Here is an 18,352-nt window from a genome sequence, read left to right as displayed (position 1 = left end):
TTTGTAATAGAGCAGTTCTATCAAAGAAGTTAACTCAAGATTTACTTTTGAAAGAAAGAAACCATGACACCAGAGCAAATCAGTTTCTCTAGCTTTGACTTGTCTATGAAAGCCTGGTCAGTTCTCATAAAAATGGCCTTGCAGGATGACAACTTTGCTAACTTTATAAATCCTCCTTAAAATTCAGAGAAAATTCAGTTGTACATGGTATTCAACATTCAAAGACTATAACACGATAGTTTATGAAGACTCAGAATACCCCATGTCTTTATTAGAAAGTGAGGAGCAGTGCTTTCATTACATTCAGAGGGCTGAAGAATATTAGAGTCTGTATCTGCTTTTCATACCCCATGAAGGTTAAAGAAATACTGATCTGCATAATATTCACATTTTAATACATTTCATCTCATTATGATAATTAATGTATTTATTTCTTCAAAATGCACTTCAATTTTTTGAAATATTCTACTTGGTTTACATGAACCAGTGTAACTCACATCTTGAGTTAGTATGCAAATCATAAGAAAAACATATTTTGATTTCACATATTTGTCAAATTTTCAGACAGCACATCAAAGCAAGGCTCTCTTTAGCTTAATTTTGTATGGTTCTAGGTTTTTAGTTGGAAGGCATCATTAGATGTCATTTTGGAATCCTACTCTTCTAATTTGCTTGCTTTTACATGAAAATGATATTCTCAGGAGGCTGTCGGTTTCCTCTGCAATAATCTGAGTAGTCTGCAGACTGATAATGACTTCAAATAAGAAACATATTTGTTGGTTAGTTTGTTTTTCGTTAAGCAGGCATTGTTAAGCAGGCTGGAAAAAAACCATAATGTATTTTGGTCAGTGTTTCTGACTAATTAATTGAAAGATTGTATGAAAAGTACTCTCTGCCTCCTCTCTGAGAAATCTTCAGTCACCAGGCTAGTAATCATAACTAGGATTTCAACCCTGAGGCTCAGAGTTTACTGGGTTGGAGCATCTTCAGAATGCGTGCTCGAATCTCTTTGGTTTTGACAGTATAGACAACTGGGTTGAGCACTGGAGGTACAAGAAAGTGTAAATAGGAGAGAAGCATGAATATCTGAGCTGGCAGCTTCTTTTTCCCAAAGCGATGGATCACAGACAGGCTGACCAGTGGTGTATAAAATAACAGTACAGCACAAATATGGGAAATGCAAGTATTGAGGGCTTTCAGTCGTCCAGCATTGGAAGCAATGCTCAATACTGCCTTCAAAATCATCACATAGGAGAGGAGAATGAGGACCGCATCCACACCCAATGTGGAGAGCATCACAAACAGCCCAAGGCCACTGTTCACAACTGTGCTGGAACTGGCCAGCCTCAGAACATCAGGGTGAACACAGTAGGAATGTGACAGTGCATTCACAGGTGGGAACCGCAGTCTTCCAAGGAGTACAGGCAGGGGCAAGTGGAGGGCAGCACTACGGGTCACACTGGCCAGTCCAATGGCCCCGATGCGCTTGGCTGTCAGGATGGTGGCGTAGCGTAAGGGCTCTCGGATAGCCACGCAGCGGTCAAAAGCCATGGCCAACAGCACAGCTGACTCAATTACTGAGCATGTGTGGATGAAGAAGAGTTGCACAAAGCAGGTTGCAGCTCCCACCTTCCTCTGGCCCAGGAGAAAAACAGCTGCCATGGAAGGCAGTGTGGAAACTGTGAGGCCCAGGTCAGCCACTGAGAGCATGGAGAGGAAGAGGTACATGGGAGTGTGGAGGCTGGGAACAGACTTGACCATGTGCAGTATGGTGGTGTTGCCCAGCAAAGAGAGAACATAGATGAAGCAGACAGGAATAGCTGTCCAGCAGTGAGCAGCCTCCAGTCCCGGGAAATCCATCAGTATGAAGAAGAAACTGCTGGCATTATTGCTGATAGGAACTGCCATAACTCTGAGAGAATTTTGCCCTTTAAAAATGTGGAAGAAACAAAATATTATTCTTTCATAGCATTTCCTTTTTTTTTTTTTTTTTTTTAGTTTTCTGAATGTTGAGCTTTTTTTTTTTTAATTTTAGTTTTTTATTTTTTAAATTTTAAAATCTTTAATTCTTACATGCATTCCCAAACATGAACCCCCCTCCCACCTCCCTCCCCATAACAACTTTCTGGGTCATCCCCATGCACCAGCCCCAAGCATGCTGCATCCTGCGTCAGACATAGACTGGCGATTCAATTCACATGATAGTATACATGTTAGAATGTCATTCTCCCAAATCATCCCACCCTCTCCCTCTCCCTCTGAGTCCAAAAGTCCGTTATACACATCTGTGTCTCTTTCCCTGTCTTGCATACAGGGTCGTCATTGCCATCTTCCTAAATTCCATATATATGTGTTAGTATACTGTATTGGTGTTTTTCTTTCTGGCTTACTTCACTCTGTATAATCGGCTCCAGTTTCATCCATCTCATCAGAACTGATTCAAATGAATTCTTTTTAATGGCTGAGTAATACTCCATTGTGTATATATACCACAGCTTTCTTATCCATTCATCTGCTGATGGACATCTAGGTTGTTTCCATGTCCTGGCTATTATAAACAGTGCTGCGATGAACATTGGGGTACATGTGTCTCTTTCAATTCTGGTTTCCTCGGTGTGTATGCCCAGAAGTGGGATTGCTGGGTCATAAGGTAGTTCTATTTGCAATTTTTTAAGGAATCTCCACACCGTTCTCCATAGTGGCTGTACTAGTTTGCATTCCCACCAACAGTGTAGGAGGGTTCCCTTTTCTCCACACCCTCTCCAGCATTTATTGCTTGCAGATTTTTGGATCGCAGCCATTCTGACTGGTGTGAAGTGGTACCTCATTGTGGTTTTGATTTGCATTTCTCTAATAATGAGTGATGTTGAGCATCTTTTCATGTGTTTGTTAGCCATCCGTATGTCTTCTTTGGAGAAATCATCTCATCCCATATGGCTCCCCTGGCCCATGCCTGCAGTAATACTGCTCTGGTCACAATACTGAATCATATTCCTGTAAAAATTTCCCTAGGACAGGATTGCCCGGTCTCAGGGTTCTAATGCCTGATCTTCTGAGGTGGAAGTGATGTAATAGCATTAGAAATAAAATTCTCAATAAATATAATGCACTTGAGTCATCGCTAAACCACCCACCCCCCCTCCTGGTCTGGGAGGCAAAAAATTGTCTTCCAGGCAAACCATCCTTGATGCCATAAAGGTTGTTGACCTCTGCCTAGGGAATAATGCTGTGCTCTCTTCTTGGTGGTTTGTCCTAATTATCAGGATCAAATTTGGCCCTTCACGTATAGAAAATTCCTTCCTCATATGAAGATGTTTCAAGGTATAAAAAATGCAAAGGGGAACTCTGTATTGAGAGCACAGTCCATGTGCCTAATCTAAAACAGTTTTTATGATATAATAGGGTTGTAAGGAAACCAAGATTCAGATAATTGTATCTAATGAATGCTCAGGGGTTAGGAAATAATGTATATAAAAATGTTAATATTAACTCTGAACTCCTGATATTACCAGATATATATTTTGCTTTGGAAGTCAGGACATCAAAAGTAACATCTGTGACAGGAAGACACCAAGAAGGGTTTGAGCTTGATGTGTTTGTTTACTGGACTCAAGTCTCTTCTCAATCCTACTTCTAGCTCTCTAAAAATATCTGAATAGCTGGTACAGACATGTGAGAAGGAGAAGTTGAAGACTCGATAGTATTTGTTGTTGGAGATACAATATATTCTCAGTGGTCTTACACAATTACTGAGTTCCTGCTATGTACTCAATTTAAGTCATATACTTAATTGTGTTTTGAGTAATTGTGTTTTTGAAGGTCCTGTAACCCACGGGTCACCAGAGAACACATTCACAAACTAGTTCACAAACTAGGGCACTGACCATGAGACAGATAAAGAATCCCAACTGTGAATCTGCATCCTGCTTTCCATGACTCACCTTCTTAATGATTTTGGGTCTCTTGAGGACAATTATTAAAGAAAGGACTAAAGTGAAAAATCTGAATTTATGGAGTTCTAAAGAAACTGTTGACATTTAATGGTGAGTCTCTTTGTTGGCATCCTCTTGGGCAGTCATGTATGTTGCAGTTATGACCAGTTTTTGTGACCCCATGGACTGTAGCCCACATAGCTCCTCTATCCAGGCAAGAATAGCCATTCCTTTCTCCAGGGAATCTTCCCCACCCAGGAACTGAACCCAAGTCTCCTTCATTGCCAGCAGATTCTTCACTGTCTGAGCCGCCAGGGAAGCCCTAACTAATCTTCATGATATTCTAATTCTTTTTCATAAACTGACTGTAATGTTGCCAGACAAAGTAATAAAAGACACCTACAATCCCCATTCCACATGTTATCTGTTAGTCTAAAGAGAAACTCAAGAAGAATTTCTGTAGAGGGTGAGCAAGAATTTCTGTGGAGGGTGAGCAACAATGGTCAGAATCAAAACAAGTTGGGTAATTTAATAGTAAATATCGGCAGCAATTATAGGACAAGTAGTGAAGGAGGCAGTGACAGCTTTTCACTTTCATGCATTGGAGAAGGAAATGGCAACCCACTCCAGTGTTCTTGCCTGAAGAATCCCAGGGACAGGGGAGCCTGGTGGGCTGCTGTCTATGGGGTCGCACAGAGTCAGACACGACTGAAGTGACTTAGTAGCAGCAGTAGCAGCAGTGAAGAAGGATGAAGAATATGAACAAGAAGAAGAAAAAGAAGGAAAAGGAGAAGAGCCATCTGTAAAGACAGCAAAAAGCAGAAGCAGGACTATCATATTTGAGATGGATCTCTGATCCAAAGAAGAATACTGGAATTTTATGTGAGAACACTAATTTGAGATGTGAGGGCAGATGAGTCCTAGGAATCATCTATATTGTTCAAAAAAACTCTCTGAGTTGTAGTTCCAGAGGGAGAGGTGGGCAATGAGTATTCTTTGTATCCATCAAACTGCCCCTAACAAATTACATTTATACATGGTTAATCACAGTATATTTTCAACAGAGAGGAAAAACACCCCCCTCAAAATGTAATAAAATGAAATTCCTGTAAGTATATATAATAAAAGTTAAAAAAAAAACCCTGAAATTCAGCATTATTATTTGTGGAGAATATTTTATTCAGGCTTCCATAACCTCTTATAAATATTAGAAACTGTTCAACAAAATGTCGTAACCAGTTTATAATGATGAGACAGATAAGGATGAAACTGTAGTGTGAATACAATATAGGCTTCCCAGGTGGCTCAGTGCTAAAGAAACTTCCTGCAAAACAGGAGATGCGGGTTTGATCCTTGAATCAGAAGATCCCTTGGAGAAGGAAATGCCAACCCGCTCCAGTATTTTTGTCTGGGAATTCCCATGGACAGAGGAGCCTGGCAGGCTACAGAACAGGGGGTCACAAAAAGTCAGACACGATTTAGAGACTACAATAACAACAATATCAAATGAATAAAATAGATTTTGTAACATCGCTGAAAGGAATGGAAAATTTTATGTCTCAGAAAGCAAATTCATTTTATTGTGATACTTAAGTAATTATGGAAATGTACCTTCCTGTATTGGTTCTGATGCATGAAGGAGAAGGGTTCCAAGCCCTCACTAAATAACTGAGTCTAGATTTTCCCTGTGTTGAAATATTCCAGTCTGCATTATTGTCTGATAAGAGACAGCTGGATATTTCCTTCTCTCCCATAGCCTTAAAGGATTTTTGAATATTAACATTTAGTAAGGACCAACTATACATTTCTGACACATGTATACATAGAGAAGAGACACACATTACAAAATGTCTGGATTTGTTAACAAAGAAATGCTAAAATGACAGGAGATAACACAGAATGGAAGAGAACACCTCTGGACAATGGCCAGAGCTTCCAGCGTAAGGCAATACTTGCTTTTCTCTGGATAATGCTTCCCTCAACAGTTTCACCTTTAACTGTCTCATTGTTATAAAGCGGTTATGACATTTTGTTGAACATTTTCTAATATTTATAGGAGATTATGGAAATATGAATTTTAAAATTCTTTTTTCAAAACTACAACTTTCTGAGAAACATTTCTATGTTGTCCAGATGCTAGGGGGCTCTGCGGCCATACAGATCTTTAAAGGTGGTAATGCTGCTTTAGAACACTAAGTTGCACAGAGTCCTGGAGTTACTTGCACTGACTTGAGGAATGCTATATAAACTAAATCATTTCAGTTCTTCAAAGTATAAATACACAACTATTATGCTTTTAAAAAATCTTATAGATTTAATATTTTCAGTCCTTTCTACCATTCCTTTTCAGACTATTTCTTCATTGTAAGAGCTTCACTGGTAAATACTTGGTATCACCTCTGTTACAATGCAGTGTGAGAAACCGTATTTCCAGCTTTCATTCTCTCCCTTTCTTCCTTCCCTGCTTCCCAGCCTTCTTGCCTTTCTTTCTGTTTTCATTATTTCTTTCTTTTCTTTCTGACATTAATTATTATCAATTATCTAATGTATGTTTTACATAAATGAAATTTGTCTTGCAGTTAATCTTAAAAAATTGACTGATTTTTGGATGGGGAAAGAGGAGTCAGAGATGGTTTCCCAAAACTATACAATGTATCATATAAGAGGATAAGAGATACTAGATACCTCCAACAAATGTTCACCCTGCCTCAGGAATTCTCACAGTCAAGTTTGCAACCAGATCTAGCATAGCTCATGACTTCTCTTGACTTCCATCCCAAGTATACAAACAGCGTGCTTTGCATTAAACTCGCCCAAGGTGTTTCGATCACTCACCAGACTCGGAGGCAGGGACGCAACCTCTGTGGATCATGGTGCAGCTAGGCTCCCTGTCTTGATCATAATACCAAGTGAGCAGGTTTATAAAGCACTGGTTCTGGCTCTCCCTGGAGGTTTATATCCAGTCCCTATGGTACAGGGTCTCAGAGAAGCATCAGGTGTGCATATACCAGACAGAGCTGTCCATTGCTAATTTTTGCAGATCTTCTCCAGATCTCCAAATGATCTATGGCATAAGCTTAGAACACACAACCGGTTCTGCTTAGGCTTCCTTTCTTCTGTTTCCAGCCTAAGCTCTTCTTAAGTCCATAGAGATCAAAATCATCACACTGATCATAGTTATTCTGTCCCCAGAAACATCTTGCATTGTATTTAGATACCAGGGCATACAATCCTTTATATCCTCCAGTTCAGTCCAGTCACTCAGTTGTGTCTGATTCTCCATGACCCCATGAATCACAGCACAGCAGGCCTCTCTGTCCATCACCAACTCCCAGAATTTACCCAAACTCATTTCCACCGAGTCGGTGATGCCATCCAGCCATCTCATCCTCTGTCGTCCCCTTCTCCTCCTGTCCCCAATCTCTCCCAGCATCAGGGTCTTTTCCAATGAGTCAGTTTTTGGCATCAGGTGGCCAAAGTATTGGAGTTTCAGCTTCAGCATCAGTCCTTTCAATTAACATGCAGGACTGATCTCCTTTAGGATGGACTGGTTAGACCTCCTTTTAGTCCAAGGGACTCTCAAGAGTCTTCTCCTACACCACAGTTCAAAAGCATCAATTCTTTGGCGCTCAGCTTTCTTCACAGTCCAACTCTCACATCCATACATGACCACAGGAAAAACCATAGCCTTGACTAGACGGACCTTGTTGGCAAAGTAACGTCTCTGCTTTTGATTATGGTCTATAGGTTGGTCATAACTTTCCTTCCAAGGAGTAAGCGTCTTTTAATTTCATGGCTGCAATCACCATCTGCAGTGATTTTGGAGCCCAAAAATATAAAGTCAGCCACTGCTTCCACTGTTTCCCCATCTATTTCCCATGAAGTGAGGGGACCGGAATGCCATGATCTTCATTTTCTGAATGTTGAGCTTTAAGCCAACTTTTTCACTCTCTGCTTTCACTTTCACCAAGAGGCTTTTTAGTTCCTCTTCACTTTCTGCCATAAGGGTGGTGTCATCTGCATATCTGAGGTTATTGATATTTCTCCCAGCAATCTTGATTCCAGCTTGTGCTTCTTCCAGTCCAGCATTTCTCAGGATGTACTCTGCATAGAAGTTAAATAAGCAGGGTGACAATATACAGCCTTGACTTACTCCTTTTCCTATTTGGAACCAGTCTGTTGTTCCATGTCCAGTTCTAACTGTTGCTTCCTGACATACCTATAGGTTTCTCAAGAGGCAGGTTAGGTGGTCTGGTATTCTCATCTCTTTCAGAATTTTCCACAGTTTATTGTGATCCACACAGTCAAAGGCTTTGGCATAGTCAATAAAGCAGAAATAGATATATCCTCCAACTCTTCTCCAAATCCAGAGGATGGTTTCCTTAAGTTGTAAATATCTTGGTTGTAAATATATTAAGAGTTGGATCTCTAGAGCATTATTTCCACGAGTGATAATGTTAATAGATTCTCTCCAAGATAAATTGGTTTTGCACAGATTGATCTTTGTTACAATAATTTCTTTGTATTGCCTCTTCAGCCCCTTCCTGTCCCTGGGATGAATTTGGGATTGAAGAGGGCAACATTTGTACTCAGAGACTGGCCAGAAAATGCAGTGAGCAGAATTTTCCAGAGAGACCAGTGAATAACCCAAATAGAGAGGTGTTGGAAGAGCTGAGAAAGCACAGGTATCTAAGAAGTCAGCAGTTGATAGTATCAAATATTGACCAGAGGTCCAGGAATGAGGAGACAGGATTTGAACTAGGTTATTTGATTTGGTATTAATAATTTAGAATTCACTGGGGACCTTTGCCCAAGCAGTTTCAATGTAGAAATAAAGACAAAATTTGATTGCAAATGGAGTTGGTAAAATGATTTTTACTTCAGTTTAAATACAAATAAACTATGCTGTTTCGGGATGCACACTTATATAATCACAATAAAAAGAAAAATAATGAACTGAACACTATAAAAGTCAGAATAGCGATTTAATGTGGTGACAGTTGTAAGGTTATGTTCAGGAAAGACTGAAGAGGAAATTTGGGTTTTATTTCTTTATTTAGGTGATATTTATGTGGATGCCCAATTTTACAAAAATTTGTTAAATTGTTTATTTATTTCCATGAAGGTTTTAAACTCCAACAAAATGTATTTTAAAATAATTTGAGAAGAATAAGACTATTAAGACCATTTATGCATTTTTTTTTCAAGTAGCCTAATTTTGAGCCAGAGCGAAAATTTAGGTTAAGTACTGAGTGATAGCCATATCTGATGGAGAGTCTTAATAATGTATTTTAAAACTGTTGCTGAGCAGCTAGTGGAAAAGCAGTCACTGGAGGTAATTATTTCTAGTTAAAGAAGCACAGGATACTCATGCTTGGTAAGGTAGATGTGTTCATTTCCTATTGTTGCTAAATCAAATCACCACAAACTCATGGCTTAAAATAGCACAACGTTTCTCTCTGGAAATTAAAACATCCAAAATGAATCTTCCTGGGCTAACATCAAGGTATCTGCTGGACAAGTTCTTTCTGATGGATATGGAGAGGAATCTGTTGTCTTGCCTTTCTCAGAACCAAGCAGTTGTTTGCATTCCTTGGCATTAGAGGAATAAGATGGCCTCATTCCTCTACCTTCAAAGCCATCAATATAATGTCTTCTCTTCTGACAGCCTCCCCTTTACAAAAATCTTGTGGTTGCCTCAGGTCCACTCAGAAAATTCAGGTTGATGTCCTCATCTCAAAATCCTTAGTTTAATTACATCTGCAAAGTTCCTTCTGCCACATAAAGTAATATATTCATTCACAGGTTAAATGTAGGGATATTTGATAAGCCAGAATTCAGCCTACTGTTTGAGGAGAAAAAACATAGAGTGAAAGTAAAAATTTGGTTGAAACACCAGAATATAGGTTAAAAAGAATTTTATGCACTGAGTGCAGTAAATCAGACAGAGAAGGAGAAATATCATATTTGTTCAGTCATTCAATCATGCCTGACTCTTTGTGATCCCATGAACTGTAGCATTTCAGGTTTCCTTGTCCTTCACTATCTCCCAGAGCTTGCTCAGACTCATGTCCATCAAATTGGTGATACCATCCAACCATCTTGTCCTCCGTCATCACCTTCTCCTCTTGCCTTCAATCTTTCCCAACATCAGGGTCTTTTCCAATGAGTAGACTCTTCCCATCAGGTGGCCAAAGTATTGAAGCTTCAGCTTCAGCATCAGTATTTCCAGTGAATATTCAGGATTGATTTCCTTTAGGATTGACTGGTTTGATTCACTTGCAGTTCAAGGGTCTGTCAAGAGTTTTCTCCAACAGAACAGTTGAAAAGCATCCTATTCTTTGGTGCTCATCTTTCTTTTTGGTCCAACTCTCATCATATGACATCCTTTATATGTGGAATCTAAAAAGAATTGATGCAATTGAACTTACAAAAGAGAAAGGGACTCAAAGACTTAGAGAATGAATTTATGGTTGCCAGGGGGAAGGATGAGAGGAAGGGATAGTTAGGGAGTTTGGGATGGACAGGTACACACTACTGTATTTAAAATGGATAACCAACAAGGACCTACTGTATAGCACAGGGAGCTCTGCTCAATGTTATGTAGCAGCTTGGATGAGAGGGGAGTCTAGGGGAGAATAGATACATGTATATGTATGGCTGAGTCCCTTTGCTGTTCACCTGAAACTGTCACAACATTATTTGTAATTGGCTATACCCCAATACAAAACAAAAAGGTAAAAATAATTTAAAAAGGAATTTTATGCTGCCATATGAGAATTAAAGTCAAGAGATGATATGAGAGTCTGATATATATAAGGGTAGCTGCTGCTGCTGCTGCTAAGTCGCTTCAGTCATGTCCGACTCTGTGCGACCCCATAGATGGCAGCCCACCAGGCTCCCCCATCCCTGGGATTCTCCAGGCAAGAACACAGGAGTGGGTTGCCACTTCCTTCTTCAATTTAGGAAAGTGAGAACTGAAAGTGAAGTCACTCAGTTGTGTCCAACTCTTTGCGACACCATGGACTACCAGGCTCCTCCGTCCATGGGATTTTCCAGGCAAGTTACTGGAGTGGGGTGCCATTGCCTTCTCCCAGAAGGGTAGCAGGTATAATGAAATTTCTCCATAAGTTTCCATGCAGATATTGTGTTTGAGTCTGAGGATATTAAGGAAATGAAAGAATATGTAGAGTTCTAGAAGCCTATTCTATCCTACTAAATGTAATATTTGGAGTAAAGAAAGGCAAGAGTAAATGGAAGAGCTAAATCTCTGGAGCTCTTTCTTATATTCTGAACAACAAACAAAAGCTCACAACTATGAAAATGAATATATTCAAGTTGCATATAATAATATTGGCAAATCTCAAAGACAATAATGTTAAAAAATTTGGTGACTTTCATGAAAAGCATTTTAAACATGTTATGATGCTTTTGAACTATGGTGTTGGAGAAGACTCTTGAGAGTCCCTTGGACTGCAAGGAGATCCAACCAGTCCATTCTGAAGGAGATCATCCCTGAGATTTCTTTGGAAGGAATGATGCTAAAGCTGAAACTCCAGTACTTTGGCCACCTCATGCGAAGAGTTGACTCATTGGGAAAGACTGTGATGCTGGGAGGGATTGTGGGCAGGAGGAGAAGGGGACGACAGAGGATGAGATGGCTGGATGGCATCACGGACTCAATGGACATGAATCTGAGTGAACTCCGGGAGTTGGTGATGGACAGGGAGGCCTGGCGTGCTCTGATTCATGGGGTCGCAAAGAGTCGGACATTACTGAGCGACTGAACTGAACTGATATACCATGTGTATGCTTATTATATATACAATGCATATGCTTATTATATACACATACATATTAATTAAATATAGTCTTTCTAGGTAACCCAGATATTGAAGAACTTGCCTTTAATACAGGAGACCTGGATTCAATCCCCACGTCGGGAAGATCCCCTAGAGAAGGAAATGGCAACCCACTCCAGTATTCTTGCCAGGAGAATCCCATGAATAGAGGATTCTGGCAGGATATAGTCCATGGGATCACAAAGAGTCAGTTGGACATGACTGAATGATTAATACTTTTACTTTCAATGAGAAAGGGAAAAATAATCAACAAACTGAAATTTATGTGGTTACTTTTGGGAACTGAGTTGGAGGTCTGATTCAGCAAGGAATCGTTCCCTTTATTGTAACTCTTTTTATTTTAAAAGTTTGGATTCAATTGTGGCAAAAAATTATAATTCAGAAGAATCAAATCGAAAAATATATGTAGGTTTGTTGCATCATTTTCTGCATTTTTGCATGCTTGAAATATTTTCTAATAATAATAATAATAATATGTAAACAAGAGAAAAAGAGGATTGGATTGAGAGCAAAATTGAACATCTCAGATAATATTAAAATAAATACATTTCAAAGTAATGATAGTTTGATATTCTTTGAATATAGGAGATTACAATTTTTCTTTGATATTGGAAAGAAGAATTTGATGGTATATCTAGATACAGACTTTTTTATGCAAATGAAAGTGAAGAGTTGCTAACATTTGATATTAAACTGTGGATTATGAAAAAAGTCAGCGAGAGTTTCAAATATATACATTTAAGCCACCAAATGGCCAAATAAATTTAATATTATTAATTTGTAGCTATTACAATATGAAAGAATCTAGTGTTACTCTTAATTAAAATTAAAACATACAGGTGTTGAGTAGAAAATATAAAGATATTTAAAATGGTTCCAAAGTTGAGAAATGCAAAAAATAAAAAAACAAGAAAGAAAGGATACTGATGGAGCTTTTTTAGGAGTATGTGTGATCCAGAGTGAATATGAAAGATGAAAAAAACTGGGACCAGAAAAAAGGGTAAAGTACAGATGCTATGAAGTCAAGGAGTAAACGTGCTTGAAAGATAGAATATAATAACAAAAATTGATATACTGGATTTGAGGATTACACTCATTTTTAATGATGATGATATTTTAGTTGTAATCAAAATATTGAGAATAATGAGTTTTGTAATACATTGGTGACATTGCAAATTTTAAGCAAAGTGGAGAAATAAAAAAAATTAGGGATTGCATGTTATTTAAATTGGAAAGTATAATTACTTATGAAATTATATATTAATTCAAAAATTTGGGAGGATTTCTTTGGTTTACACTTTAAGATGGATTAGTGACCAAAACCAAATCCCAAGTGTTGCATTATAAATGTAGACTTTGAGTCAGTTTTTTACAAAAATGTGAAAGAAGATAGTCAAATGGTGTGAGTAACTAAGAAGGGAATTTTATCTACCTTTTAACTAAGACCTAAATTATTTTGGAGGATTATTTGAATTTAATTTATTTTCTCACTATAAGTCAGATATAGTCTCTCTATCTTCATATTCAAAACATTTCAAATTAGAATTTCACATTTTTAAGTGCTTTAAGTATACAGTTCAGTGATAATAAGTATATTCCCAAAGTGAACTAATAAATTTCCATATTCTGAATTTAATATAAATTTCATCATATTGTTGAAACTAAGTTTGTGTGCCTGATGCACAGTGAGACCAAGAAAACTGCAGCACCAGAGCCTGGAGCAAAGTCATTAGCCAAGTAGGCACCAACTTTGAAGTTGGGAAACACACAGACCAGGGTCTCCTGCATTGCAGGTGGATTCTTTACCAACTGAGCTATTAGGGAAGCCCATGGGAAACACAGGCTTATCTCAAATCCATTTTGCTGGCTGGCCCAGGACCAACATTTTTAAAGGCAAAAAGTGTAGGGGAGAGGGTCTTAAGATACGTGTTCAGCTTATGGACCTTCTGGTTGGTTGGTGGTGTTGCAACACCATGCTCTTTCTGGAATATCAGTCATTAACTTCTGGTTCCAATCATGCTCCTAGAGGTCAGCATGTAGTCACATCTTCCACCTGCAGAGGGAGCAGGTCTGGGTCAAGAATAATCAAGTGGGTTGCCATTTCCTTCTCCAGGGGATCTTCCGGACCCAAGGATGGAACCTGTGTCTCCTGCATTGGCAGGCAGATTCTTTACTGCTGAGCCACTAGGGAAGCCTTGGTTTACTGTAGAACTGCTCAAAGGTGTGCATCAGATTGTTATCTGTATCCCTTCAGAAGGAACTAGGAGTCTTGTGACTATTGTCCTAATCAGTAACTGCTTGAGTCTTCTAATCCAAGAAGGCCTAAGAGACTGAAGTCTTTTATTTCTCTTTCTTTCTTTTTTCTTTCTGTAAACAGGAAATGGAGCCATTTTGTTTTGTTTTTTATCCAAGAGGGCTCCCTCAGGGTCCTGCTCAGTTTCAATCACACAGTGTTTCTTCTCCTATATCTGGCTTATTTCTTGCAGCATAAAGTTTTCAAGGTTCATCTATGTTACAGAATGTAACAGAATTTTATTCTGTTTCTTAATTGGATAACATCCCATTTCTTATGTATACCACAGTTTGTTTAACATTCATCAGTTGACGATGTTTCTACCATTTGGCCTTTGAGAATGATACTGCAATGAACATTCACATATGAGTGTCATTTGAATACTTGTTTTTTAACTTCTTTCAAGTACCTGAATGGAATGGTTGGATCTCATGGAAATTCTGTTTAACTTTTTGAGGAACCATTGACCTCTTTTCCACAGTAGCTGCGCTATTTTATATTCCCTCTGGCAAGATTCTAGGATTTCAATATTTCCATATTCTAGAAATGTATCTTTCAGAGACATACTACAAAATATAATGAAACACAAGGTAGTCAGAATTATAGTTCAATTTGGTTAAATATAGATTTTGATGAGTTTTTTTCTGTATGTTCATTACCTAATCTTCAGTATAAAGGTTCATACTTTTAACATATATGATCTCCCTATATAGGAAAGATTCTTTTTATTGACAGAATAACCTTCTATGGTGATGTTGACTTTATTATGTTTTTGATTATTAAAAAGATTCCTCATTTAGAAAACAGCTAAGGTTATTTATAGTCAGTTACATTCTATTTTTTAAAAGTTTATTGGCATTTGCAAATAAATAAACAAGTATTCTCAAGTACCTAGGATCCTATGTTAAATGTACAGATATTTTACAACTTTTGACTTTTGCCTTCCCAAAATTGAATCCTAAAAGTAAAATAAAATTAAAGCGGTCAAAAAAAAATTTCAGAGTATCTTTCTTCTTAAAACAATCTTTCAGATTTCCCATTGGCCACTGGAAAATCACAAAGATTTGTTATTTCACCTTATAAAAAGAGAGGTGCTATAAGTATTTAAGTTTATTTGGTATATTATGATGGATGGATTCAATAGGAAGAATTGTCAGATTAGAAGAGATGCTCTGTTTTCCCTAGGTTAAATTGGTACAATTAAAATGTTGTTGGTATAAATATCTCACAAGTTATATTCTCTTTGTATGGTATTTCCTAGAGATTTGTTAATGTCTTGCTCTTCATAATCCATATCTATTTGTCAGAAACCTAAAGGAGCTTTGCCTGATAGAAGGAAACTAGTGTATTAATAGTAACTTAATTTATTTTTTAAAAAATATTTACTTGGTCATGACCTACTTCTTTAATTTGAATGTAGCAATAGTTTTCTGTTGGCAGTTTAATGAAAATGCAGGCATTTAGTACCTATAAAACTATTCTGAAACTCTGAACTTCTATGTCTTGGATATGTATTTAATAAATTTTTATAAATTATACATATTTATGTCTCAGTATAATATTGTTATAGCTCAAGATTTCTTTCTCAATGAAGATTGCATTCATTCATTTTTATAAATTAGATATTATACTTTCTTTGAAAATAGGTAAAATCATTATCCATATAGACATTTTGTCTAGTATTTTATTGTTGTTCAGTCTCTAAGTCATGTCCATCTCTGTGACCCCAGGGATAGCAGCGTGCCAGGCTTCCCTGTTCTTCACTATCTCCTGGAGTTTGCTCAAACTCATACCCATTGTTTCTTTGTTTTTTCTTAACTTGACTTTATTATATTTGTTTTGAATGCCACAGGAACTAACAAACTCCTTGTCTTTTCATGACCTCTTATCTGATCTTTCTCTTTTGAAAAATGTCAGTAATAAAATGAACATAGACATTTTAAGTATTTCATTATTTGCAAATGGTTTTGTTGTTTTGGTTGTTGTTTTATTCTGGCACTTCCCTGGCGAGCTCTTGAAATAAGCCACAGGACAGATGGCTTCTTCTTCAACTAAAAAAGACTGTCTCAGAGCTCCTATGAATAACTGTGAGTGCACGCTTAGCCACTCAGTGTGTCTGACTTTTTGTGACCCCATGGACTGCAGTGCACCAGGTTTTTCTGTCCATATAATTCCCCAGGCAAGAACACTGGAGTGGGTTGCCATTTCTTTCTCCAGGGGATCTTCCAGACCCAAAAATCAAACCCCTATCTCCTATGTTGGCAGGCAAATACTTTACAACTGAGCCAACTGGGAAGCCCATGAATAACTGTACCAATTATTAATTCTTGGGTAGAGAGTTGTGATGACATTACTTAAACAATTTTGAGATTTTACTGATGGACTGAATAACAATCTCCAGAACATTAGTAGTGCAGATGGAGCCATGAGTTTACCAAGCCAAGTTCCAGCAGAATGAGAATTAATTACATGGGACTAATTATACTAGTGAGGGATGATTTTAGATTTTTCTTCAAATATTGTTGATGTTTCATAATTTGGTATTCAGGATATATACTAAAATCTTTTCTTTCTTCTCAAGCTATCTGAAAGTCATACTAATTTAGTAGATTCAATTTTTGTAAGCTGAAATTCAATATTTATATATGATATCTTATTCTCTATGCCTAACTCCTCCAGATTTTGGGAAATCTTAGTAAGTGTTCAAAGGTGTGTCTCTTGATATCCCAATAAGGACATGGACCTATCTTTCCATGTGTCCTCATTCTAACTTGTACTATCTGCCACCAAACCTCCTCAAATTACTAGAGAATTATTTGTTTACAATATTATTTCCCCTGATGAATTAAACTTTCACACTGAGAAAGAGATATTCCAATTTGGTTTCGTTATACTTTGACTAGGGATTAGCTCAGCATAGGTAAATAAATATGATTTAAATGAATGACTCTGTAAGGGAGAAATAAAATATGGGTAATTTGCATTTACCCATTACCCATTTACCCATCTCCTTTCCATCCTAACATCATAAGAAACTGTTAATATGGTACAGAGAAGTGAAGTGAAAGTCGTGTCCGACTCTTTATAACTTCATGGACTGTAGAATGCCAGGCTTCTCTGTCCACAGAATTCTCTAGGTCAGAATACTGAACTCGGTAGCCATTCCCTTCTCCAGGAGATCTTCCCAATCCAGGGATTGAACCCAGTTCTCCCACATTGCAGGCAGATTCTTTACCATCTGAGCCATCAGGGAATCCCCAATGTGGTACAACTTGATGGAAAATATTAGCATGTGAGGGACAGACTTACTTGACCTGATAATGTTTATTTTGGCAAAGATCAGTTCCATCAGAGAAGTTAGCTAATGATTTAGTCCAGAAAGAAAGAGACTCTGACAAAGTAAATCAATTTCTCTAGCTTTGACTTGTTTATAAAATCCAGTCAGTTCTCATAAAAATGGTCTTACAGGATGACAACTTTGCTTATTTTTTTAAATCTTCCTTAAATTTCAGAGACAATCCACTTATACATGGTATTCATCATTCAAAGATTATAACATGATAGTTTCTGAGGGCACAAAATATCCTATGTCTCCATAAGGAAGTGAGGAGCAGTGCTTTAACTACATTCAAAGGGCTGGAAAATATTAGAGGCTGTGCCTGCTTTTTAGATGTACTGGAGTTTAAAGAAATTCTGAGCTGCATAATATTCACATTGTGATACACTTCACTTTATTATGATAACGAACACATTTATTTCTTAAGTACACTTCAATTTTTGAAGAATTCCACTGGGTTTACATTTTCCAGTGTAACTCATCTCTCTACTTAGTATGCAGATCATAAGAAAAACATTTTGGTTTCACTTTTTTACAGATGTTTAGATAGTAAACCAAGTGAGGTCCTCTTGAGTTTAATTTTGTGATTCTAGATTTTTAGTTGGGAAAAATCTTAGATGCAGTTTTTGAATCCTATCTAATTTGCTTGCTTTTACATGAAAATGATACTCTCAGGAGGCTGTCAGTCTCCTCTATAACAATCTTGAGTTTTTTAACAGACTGGTAATGACTTTCTCAAACAAGAAGCATATTCCTTTTTTCATTAAGCAGGCACTGTTTTGATGGCTAGAAAAACATTATGATGTATTTCAGTCAGTGTTTTTCAAAAATTAATTGATAGGCCAGATGGAAGGAATTCTCTGCCTCCTCTCTGAGAAATCTTCAGTCAGCAGGCTGGCTGTCATAACCAGTGTTTTATCCCTGAGGC

The 18,352-nt window shown here is 37.6% G+C and overlaps 1 protein-coding gene across 1 annotated transcript; it reads right to left on the bottom strand.

Annotated features, from left to right (window-relative positions):
• Positions 1–960: 960 nt before the first annotated feature.
• On the bottom strand, positions 961–1,908 carry LOC138421237 (olfactory receptor 51G2-like). Its single transcript, XM_069555240.1, has one exon. The coding sequence runs from the start codon at positions 1,906–1,908 to the stop codon at positions 961–963; it is 948 nt and encodes a 315-aa protein (XP_069411341.1).
• Between the last annotated feature and the right edge of the window lie 16,444 nt (positions 1,909–18,352).

The sequence above is a fragment of the Ovis canadensis genome, chromosome 15, assembly GCF_042477335.2.
Source record: "Ovis canadensis isolate MfBH-ARS-UI-01 breed Bighorn chromosome 15, ARS-UI_OviCan_v2, whole genome shotgun sequence".
NCBI classification, from domain to species: domain Eukaryota; kingdom Metazoa; phylum Chordata; class Mammalia; order Artiodactyla; family Bovidae; genus Ovis; species Ovis canadensis.
This window is presented reverse-complemented; position numbering and strand designations above follow the sequence as displayed.